The following is a 9,993-nucleotide window of genomic DNA, read 5'->3' on the forward strand; positions in this document are numbered from 1 at the left end:
CTATCTCCTTTGCTCTTTCTTCTTATTTCCAAGATTAGATGGTGAGCTCCTTGTAGGAAGCTCCTGTGCCTCCCAAATCTTGATGTGATCTCCAGAGCCCAACAGTGCAATGAACATGACAGATAATCAATCATTTTATTGATTGAATACGAAACTTTTGTTAGTTAAATACAGTGAGTTATCTTCTTTTGAAAAATTTATGAAGTCCTTTCTATAATATAGGCATTAGATTATATTTACAAAATCAGCTTTCTGTCCTGGTCATGGAGGAACCCAAACTTGTCTTTATCTTGAGAGAAATAATGCTAAAAAATAAACTGACAACCAATGCTCAAAAATAATTGAAAAAAGAAAACAGAATTTCTGATGTTAAGATAATATTTATTGAAGAACAGTTAATATGTAATTTTGAAGGTCAAGTCAAGCATAACAATCAGAGACTTAGAGGTTTAGTCTAGCTGCATCATGCATCTGAGGTCTGAATACTGGAAAGAGATCCGCGGGAAAAATGAGTGGTATGAAATGTAGATGGATGCCCTTTCACCAGTTGCTTAGTGGAATAACAGGATAATAAAGCTGGTGGCCATTTAACACATGGACAAGTTGGTATAAATGACACTTTCATATTGGTGTGATGGTGGCTGGCTCATGGTTGATAGTCCAATATGAGGTTCAATAAGAGGATCCACAGCAGCTGGGGCGGCAGCAAGTTGTACGGCAGCAGGTGGTCTGACAGCAGAGTGGGCGGCAGCAGCTGGACACACCACAGCTGGGGCGGCAGGTGGTCTGACAGCAGACTGGGCGGCAGCAGCTGGACACACCACAGCTGGGGCGGCAGGTGGTCTGACAGCGAAAAAGCGAACTGGGGCGGCAGCAACTGGACACCACAACTGGGCGGCAGGTGGTGCTGACAACAGACTGGGCGGCAGCAGCTGGGAGGCTGAACAGCAAGTGGTCTGGCTTGCTGGGTAAGTCTGACAGCAAGGATGGAGCCGGTAACAGCTTCGGATACAACACAGCTGGGGCGGCAGCAGGTGGTCTGGCAGCAGCTGGGGCGGCAGCAGGTCTCTTGGCAGAGGCCTTGATCACAGCCCTGTTCGGAGCAGGCAGAGCCACAACAAGAGTTAACCATGTTGTCAGAGGGTGGAGGTTCTGGGTAGGTTTCCAAGACTGTGAGTTTTTCGAATGTGGGAGTCCCCTTATCCCATGTCCACTTTTATACTCAGCCAAGGAGCTGCTGTCACCACATAAAAGCTATTTCCTTGTTTTTGTTTATCTTAATAGATAGGCAATTATGAAATTGGTTAATTGTGGGAAAAAAATCTGTATAAAAGGTGGAATGCAATTTTATTCTTTCTCTGTGTTAGGATTTGGCCAATCCAGTCTTTCCTCCTCCTCTTGTCTTCTTCTATGTGTCACCTAATTTCAAATGCTTGTAATCTTACTCATCCAGCCGATTGTCAGGTGACAGATCACTTAGAACTCAGCATTCTGTGTGTCATCCTGGAAACTGTGTGTATCACAGCAGTCCTCAAATGGGATGATGTTTCTTGTTTTCTGAAGATTCTTCTGAGAAAAATAAACTGTGAAATGACTAGAAGAAAACAGCAGAAATTGTCTTAAAATATTAGAAGTGGAATGGATTTTCTAATACAGAAAAACTTAATAGCAATGAAGACAAGGATTGAAAAAATTTGCAACAGAAAAAAATTTAAATGCCTGATTGAAAAAGAAGAAGGCTAAAGAGCAAGCTGAAAATAAATTATAATACCTTAGCCAATCTAAAAATAAATGAGCTAATTTTCTTAATGTATGAATACCTCTTACAACTCAATGAGAAAAAAAAAGCCAACAACCAAACAGAAAATTGAGTAAAGGATATTAACAGTCATTTCACTGAAAAAAAGAAATTTAAATGCCTTTTGAGCTTCTGAAAGATGTTTAGTCTCACTCATAATTTAAGGTTTTTTTTAAATTATTATACTTCAAGTTCTAGGGTACATGTGCACAATGTGCAGGTTTGTTACATATGTATACATGTGCTATGTTGGTGTGCTGCACCCTTTAACTCGTCATTTACGTTAGGTATACCTCCTAATGCTATCCCTCTGCCCCCCCCCACAATAGGCCCCAATGTGTGATGTTCCCCTTCCTGTGTCCAAGTGATCTCATTGTTCAGTTCCCACCTATGAGTGAGAACATGCGGTGTTTGGTTTTCTGTTCTTGCGACAGTTTGCTGAGAATGATGGTTTCCAGCTGCATCCATGTCCCTACAAAGGACACGAAACTCATCCTTTTTTATGACTGCATAGTATTCCATGGTGTATATGTGCCACATTTTCTTAATCCAGTCTGTCACTGGTGGACATTGGAGTTGATTCCAAGTCGTTGCTATTGTGAATAGTGCCACAATAAACATGCATGTGCATGTGTCTTTAGAGCAGCGTGATTTATAATCTTTTCGGTATATACCCAGTAATGGGATGGCTGGGTCAAATGGTATTTCTAGTTCTAGATCCTTGAGGAATCGCCACACTGTTTTCCACAATGGTTGAACTAGTTTACAGTCCCACCAACAGTGTAAAAGTGTTCCTATTTCTCCACATCCTCTCCAGCACCTGTTGTTTCCTGACTTTTTAATGATTGCCATTTTAATTGGTGTGAGACAGTATCTCATTGTGGTTTTTATTTGCATTTCTCTGATGGCGAGTGATGATGAGCATTTTTTCATGTGTCTGTTGTCTGTATGAATGTCTTCTTTTGAGAAATGTCTGTTCATATCCTTTGCCCACTTTTTGATGGGGTTGTTTGTTTTTTTCTTGTAAATTTGTTTGAGTGCTTTGTAGGTTCTGGATATTAGCCCTTTGTCAGATGAGTGGATTGCAAAAATTTTCTCCCATTCTGTAGGTTGCCTGTTCACTCTGATGGTAGTTTCTTTTGCTGTGCAGAAGCTCTTTAGTTTAATTAGATCCCATTTGTCAATTTTGGCTTTTGTTGCCATTGCTTAACTGAACAACTTATTCATTCATCAAACCATCTACTGAATACTTACTGTGTGCCAGCTTCTACTGCATGCTCTGGGGATATGGCAGTGAATACTTGCTATTTGCGATGACAAATGTAAAATATTTAAGTTTAAAAACTTCAATAAATTAGTAAAATTATAAGGAAATTGACATTTTAATACACAGTTGGCAGGGATCTAAATTGAGGCAACTTCTTTAGATGGTAATTAACAGAATCTGAAATTTAACAGTATCTTGAATTAATTTACCATATTTTGAAATGTGCATGTGTTTTGATTGAGCCTTTTCACTTCTAGAAATGTATTCAACACATGCACCTATACACATACGCTCCAAGATATAAGTTCACGGGTATTCTTTTTTTTTTTTTTTTTTTTTTTAGACGGAGTCTCGCTCTGTCACCCAGGCTGGAGTGCAGTGGCCGGATCTCAGCTCACTGCAAGCTCCGCCTCCCGGGTTCACGCCATTCTCCTGCCTCAGCCTCCCGAGTAGCTGGGACTACAGGCGCCTGCCACCTCGCCCGGCTAAGTTTTTGTATTTTTAGTAGAGACGGGGTTTCACTGTGTTAGCCAGGATGGTCTCGATCTAAGTTCACGGGTATTCTTTGCAACATTGTTTGCAAGAATAAAGCCTGATTTTAAATTCTATTGGGGTTATAGAAGGGAAAGCCCTTGATGTAGGCAACACACACTCATGCTTAGGGGCAGTGAAGCATCACTTTCTTTTTATCACCAAAGAAACCTCTTTGACCTATTCTTGCAATTTCTCTGTACGTGCAAAATGATGTTAATTTTAACAAAAGAAATTAAGAATGTTATTTCTTTAGGCCATCCCTATCCCATGCAGACACCTACTTTCCATTTAGACCAAATTATTCAGGAAGGAGGGAAGAGGGGATGGAAGAAAGAATACAAGAACATATTTAGAATATATTTTTATGGACATATTTTATGACTGGGGTATATATAAAAATTATGAAAATTCTATTTGTTAGGCATAAGATGGTATAAAAATATCCATTCCATCTAAGTTATTAATGATTTTACTCAAATTCTCCATATCTTTGTTTACTTTTCTTCTTCAAATGACCGTTTTTGAAATAACGTGTTTAAAGTCTCTGCTATGATTGTGGTTTTATCATTTTCCTATTTATAACAGGATTTTTGTACTTAGTTTGAATGTGGCCCAACTGTTTATGCCAACAAGAATATTAATGTTTTTGCAGACCTAATTAATGTATCATAAGGAAGTCACTGTCAAGGTCAAAACAAGTGCAGGTATCATAGGCTTGGGATTCTGATCTAACTGAGCCACAGTTCTATGGTCATTTGTTTGTTTAGAGATAGTTAGCCCTCTCTGTCTGAAGGCAGGGGAGACAGCTTAGAGATAACCCTTCTCCTTAAAAGGACTATGTTTTCAACATGGTGGTTGACTCAGGCTGGTGGTCAGGAGTGAAATTCAACAACAGGATCCACAGGAGATTGGTGGTGTGACAGCAGACTGGATGGTAGCAACTGAACCCACAGAAGCTGCAGCGGCAGCAAATGGTCTTGCAGCAGGTGCTCTGGCAGCAGCTGGGATGGCAGCAGATCTCTTGGCAGAGGTCTTAACCACGCCTCTGGTGAGAGCAGAAGGAGCTGCAGCAGGAGCTGACCATGATGTCAGAAGGTGGACGTTCTGGATGTGGGTTTTCAGTAGCCTAAGGTACCAAAGTTCATAAGCCTTCTTCTTTCCAAGTTTCCTTCTCTACCCTGCTGAAGGCTTGCCAAATAACCTGGGTTATTTTCTTGCTATTGTTTATCTTACCTAAAGAGAAATTATCAGACACTCTGATTGAAGTATGACATTGTAGCAGTTAGCCTTGGTTTTTAAAATGGGTGCAAAGGTAATTTCCGTTTAATCAGTTATTTGTCCCTAAAAGCACCATTTTTTCTTCCTTTTTTGTTTTAACATCATCTCATCCATTCCTTCTTATACTTTTCAGAGTGTGTCATTTGATATTCTGAGCATAGGACGAGTCATTCTTTTGTGTTCCAACTATTTAGTTTCCTGCTCCTGAATGAGCTGCACAGCCACAGTCCCTTCAATTTGGACAGTACTTAAAATAGATGTAAACACGGATATGTTAATACCCAAAAAATTAGACCCTGATACGTTATAGCAAATAGCTGCTAATGAAATCAGCATAGCACACTTGTAAATTATGAAGAAGCTAAAAAACATTTAAGGCACGTGGCTTCAAATTTAACTTGTTCAGAATAGAATTATTCATTTTGTTTCTTTTCCAAACCAATGCCCTAATTCTCCACTCCTATGGCAAATGGTTGTTAGTCCAAATTTTCAAGCTAGGGCTGGGTGTAGTGGCTCATGCCTGTAATCCCAGCACTTTGGGAGGCTGAGGTGGGTGAATCCCCTGAGGTCAGGAGTTCAAGACCAGCCTGGCCAACATGGTGAAAGTCCATCTCTACTAAAAATACAAAAAAATTAGCTGTTGGGAGGGGTGTCACATGCCTGTAGTCCCAGCTACTCAGGAGGCTGAGGCAGGAGGATCACTTGAACCCGGGAGGCGGAGATTGCAGTCAGCCAATATCACGCCCCTGCACTCCAGCCTGGGCAACAGAGTAAGACTTCATCTCAAAAAAAAAAAAAAAAAAATCAGGCTAGTGAATGTAAAGTTGTTCATTCAATAATCGTGTTTTGGTTCCAACTATGTGCCAAACCCATTCTCAGGATGGAGACACAAGTGAAGAATACTCCACCCCATCCCCTCCTTCACCATAACTTCATTCTGACTCAATGAACTGCACCAGATCCTTTTACAGGATGAACTGGCAATGCCATTACCCATATGCTGGACCAGCAAATGGGGGCTGTGTCCACCTTTGCAGCTAAAGTCAGGATGCCTCAGCAGCAGAGATGGCAGAAATTTTTAGCCACAATTTAAGTCAGAGCAAATCAAGCTGTATCAAAGGACCATTTTGTTGCCAGTGAAAATAAGAAACTCTTTATTTCAAAAGATTAGCCAGATATGGAAATTGCTAAGCGTCCAAAACATTATGCAACTTATTCTGTCTTTTCCCCATTAATACACATGATGGAGTCATTCTCGTCCTGTTTGTTCCTGCATTTAAAACACACAATGGTGTGTGTATTTTTAAACTGCAATTCAAAGCAAAATATTTCAATTTTCTGACCAACTGCTTTTAAACTTTTATTTGCACCACTAAACATAAACATCATGTACTCAGGCATGTTACCCAGGCATGTTACCCAAGCATGTTACCCAGGCATGTTTGTACTCAGGGCCATCAACAGATGTGGAGGTCAGCATGGAAAAGATTATGTCAATTACAATTGAGCCCAGTTCCCTGTTGCAGGAATTGAGGTACCAAAGTGGAGTTGCTGTTACTATTAGAATTAGCATCATCGAATCTGTGTTTGTGTGACACAGATGAAAAATTTGATGAAAAATAAATTTTAACTCAAAATATTTTAAAATATGGTTTACATTTGTCACCTTGAGTTAATCACCATGTTCTAGTGCTGGAGGGGAAAACGTAGGTGGTGACAATAGTTCTGGCCGCTTCAAGTTAGTTTCAGCTGTCAGGGGATCAGTCAACGTACTCTGTCTTAAAGAATGGTAATTCAGGGGAGGCACAGCAGCTCATGCCTGTAATCCCATCACTCTGGGAGGATCGCTTGATTTCAGGAGTTCAAGGCCACAGTGAGCTGTGATCATGCCACTGCACACCAGCCTGAGTGACAGAGCAAAACCTTGTCTCTAAAGTAATAACAACAATAAAATGATAATAAATAAAAATATATACTTTAGTTAAATGATGCTATTGATGTTGATCACCTCTCTCACTTCTGGAAACAAGTTCTTATGGGTTATCTATTATTAAGTAGAATAATCATTTATTTTCAGAAGATTCATAGCACTTAAGGAACACTTCCTCCCTGGGCAATTCCCTATAGGTGATGAAAAATAATGTCATAAATAATAACCAGGAAAATTCTGCTCATTGGTTCCAAATTTGGGAACCAGTGTATAAAAGGTCCAGATATTAGAAGGGGTCATCAGATTCTTGGAAACTCACCTCTGAACAGGAGCCCACCCTCCATCCCTGACACCATGACCCACTGCTGTTCCTCTTGCTGTCAGCCTATGTGCTGCAGGACCACCTGCTGCAGGACCACCTGCTGGAAGCCCACCACTGTGACCACCTGCAGCAGCACACCCTGCTGCCAGCCCTCCTGCTGTGTGTCCAGCTGCTGCCAGCCTTGCTGCCGCCCAACTTGCTGTCAAAACACCTGCTGCCAGCCCACCTGTGTGACCAGCTGCTGCCAGCCCTCCTGCTGTGGGCCCAGCTACTGTGGCCAAACCAGCTGTGGGTCCAGCTGCTGTCAGCCTATTTGTGGATCCAGTTGCTGTCAGCCTTGCTGCCACCCGACTTGCTATCAAACTACCTGTTGCAGGACCACCTGCTGCAGGAACACCTCTTGCCAGCCCACCTGCTGTGGGTCCAGCTGCTACCAGCCTACCTGTGGGTCCAGCTGCTGCCAATCTTGCTGCCGCCCAACTTGCTGTCAAACCACCTGCTGCAGGACCACCTGCTGTCAGCCCACCTGTGGGTCGAGCTGCTGCCAGCCTTGCTGCCGCCCAACATGCTGTCAAACCACTTGTAGAACCACCTGCTGCCAGCCCACCTGCTGCCAACCATCCTGTGTGACCAGCTGCTTCAGCACACCCTGTTGTCAGCCAACCTGCGGTGGGTCCAGCTGCTGTAGCCAAACTTGCAACGAGTCCAGCTGTTGTCTGCCTTGCTGCCGTCCCACCTGCTGCCAGACCACCTGCTGCCGTCCCACCCGCTGCCAGACCACCTGCTGCAGGACCACCTGTTGTCGCCCCAGCTGTTGCTGCAGTCCTTGCTGTGTCTCCAGCTGCTGCCAGCCTTCCTGCTGCTGATCCACTTGCTGCAGACCCACCACCCACCAGAGACATATTTCCTGAAACATTCTGTCAAAATTCCTATGCCCCCAAGAAACATTCCCTAAGCTTTTCTGAGAAACAACATTCTGACACTGAACTTTGTGATCATCTTCTTCCTACCATGCTTGGGATTCTACTGAAGGTATGCAGTCTACTTCACTTTTATTCTTCTTCATTTCCTCTGGATTAATGTGCCAGATGGTGGTCAGTCAGCTCCACCTAATTGACATGGACACATGGTCTCAGTCACAGGAAGAGGTCATCAGCTTTTGCCCCTGTGGAACTTAAAAAAAATTCTTAAGACTACAGATCTAACTCTCTATAATGATCAATACTGATCACCTTTTTAGATATGTGCATTTTATTTAGTAGCCTCTGCCAGATTACTAAACTCTTTCATGATCACTTTTAATTGTCTCCCTACCTGGTCTTTCCTAATAAAATTTATATTATCCTGCATCTTATGGTATGATTTTTGTTCCATTTGTTTGTTTGTTTGTTTGCAGCAGTTGCTTTGTGAAGCCTTACTTTTGAGTTGTGGTTTATATTTATTATCTTGTTCAAGTCTCACAATGACCTACAAGTTGCACAGAGCAAACATTTTAGTGATGAGAAAATGATTTGCCATACAACTAGCAATAGACAAAAGAAGGTTCAATGACCAGGTCCTTTGAATCCAGGTCAAGGACACTTTTTTAAAAACATTTTTCTACAGGTAGATGCAAGAGTGGTGATTGAGTGCAGGGAACACGTACATTTTAAGTCACATCTCAAGCAAACACTTTTCTATCTACAAAGCAATTCCCAAATACTCTCCCCACCTCTATGACCATTAGAGACCACCTTTAAGAGTTCTAGGAATGCTTTTACACTGTCGGTGGGAGTGTGAATTAGTTCAACCATTGTGCAAGATAGTGTGGCTATTCCTCAAGGATCTAGAACCAGAAATACCATTTGACCCAGCAATCCCATTACTGGGTATATACCAGAAGGATTATAAATCATTCTACCATAAAGACATCTGCACATGTATGTTTATTGCAGCACTACTTACATTAGCAAAGACTTGGAACGAACCTAAATGTCCATCAATGATAGACTAGATAAAGAAAATGTGGCACATATACACCATGGAATACTACGCAGCCATAAAAAGATTGAGATCATATCCTTTGCAGGGACATGGATGAAGCTGGAAGCAATCATCCTCAGCAAACTAACACAGACACAGAAAACCAAACACTGCATGTTCTCACTTATACGTGGGAGTTGAATAATGAGAACACACGGACACAGGAAGGGGAACATCACACACTGGGGCCTATTGGGGGGAAGGGGGACAAGGGGAGGGAGAGCATTAGGACAAATACCTAATGCGTGAGGGGCTTAAAACCTGGATAATGGGTTGATAGGTGCAGCAAACCACCATGGCACATGTATACCAATGTAACAAACCTGCATGTTCTGCACATGTATCCCAGAACTTAGAGTAAAATAAAATATAAAAATAAACAAAAATTTTAAAAGTGTTCTAGTCCATGAAAAGAGCTTTACATCTCTGGATTCCGATCCACCACTGAAGAATCTGTCACCAACAACTAGTGTGAGCACCATGGGTGTTCCTGGCCCTACCCTCACCAGGAGGAACCTCCTCTTTGCTGTCATGGTTGAGCGTCTGGGTATCATTTCATTCACCTTAACAGAAATTAGGATTAAGAATCACCTTTGCAAAGCACACAAGATTGGACCATGCTTCCTGGGTTCCCAAACTTTGGGACAATTTTGTTTCCTAACACGAACTTCGTTAAGGGAAGATAAATTTGTACAGAACCCTAAGAATTAAGGTAACCATGCAATGGATTTATGCCCTTTGATCAAATCATGATCTCTGGGCCATAAAAGGAAACAAAATAACTTCCTGTGTTTTATGAGATAAAGAAGATAAAGTCAATTATGCTAAAGGAAGTCGAAATC

The 9,993-nt window shown here is 41.8% G+C and overlaps 2 protein-coding genes across 2 annotated transcripts; one reads left to right on the plus strand and one right to left on the minus strand.

Annotated features, from left to right (window-relative positions):
• Positions 1 to 574: 574 nt before the first annotated feature.
• LOC101009837 (keratin-associated protein 4-1) lies at positions 575 to 1,479 on the minus strand. Its single transcript, XM_031657088.1, is given in 4 exon segments — positions 575 to 906; positions 908 to 937; positions 939 to 1,004; positions 1,007 to 1,479. Coding segments are annotated over 4 exon segments (456 nt in total). The 5' UTR covers positions 1,133 to 1,479; the 3' UTR covers positions 575 to 672.
• Positions 1,480 to 5,661: 4,182 nt separating this feature from the next.
• On the plus strand, positions 5,662 to 8,968 carry LOC101010562 (keratin-associated protein 9-1). The gene has a single exon (XM_021928320.2). It carries the CDS (start codon positions 7,162 to 7,164, stop codon positions 7,993 to 7,995), a length of 834 nt encoding a protein of 277 aa, XP_021784012.2. The 5' UTR covers positions 5,662 to 7,161; the 3' UTR covers positions 7,996 to 8,968.
• The last annotated feature ends 1,025 nt before the right edge of the window (positions 8,969 to 9,993 follow it).

This window comes from Papio anubis, chromosome 17 (genome assembly GCF_008728515.1).
Source record: "Papio anubis isolate 15944 chromosome 17, Panubis1.0, whole genome shotgun sequence".
NCBI classification, from domain to species: domain Eukaryota; kingdom Metazoa; phylum Chordata; class Mammalia; order Primates; family Cercopithecidae; genus Papio; species Papio anubis.

What these genes read in the sequence shown, in the direction of transcription:
- LOC101010562 (XM_021928320.2), top strand. Translation starts at nt 7,162, where the DNA reads ATGACCCACTGCTGTTCCTCTTGCTGTCAGCCTATGTGCTGCAGGACC.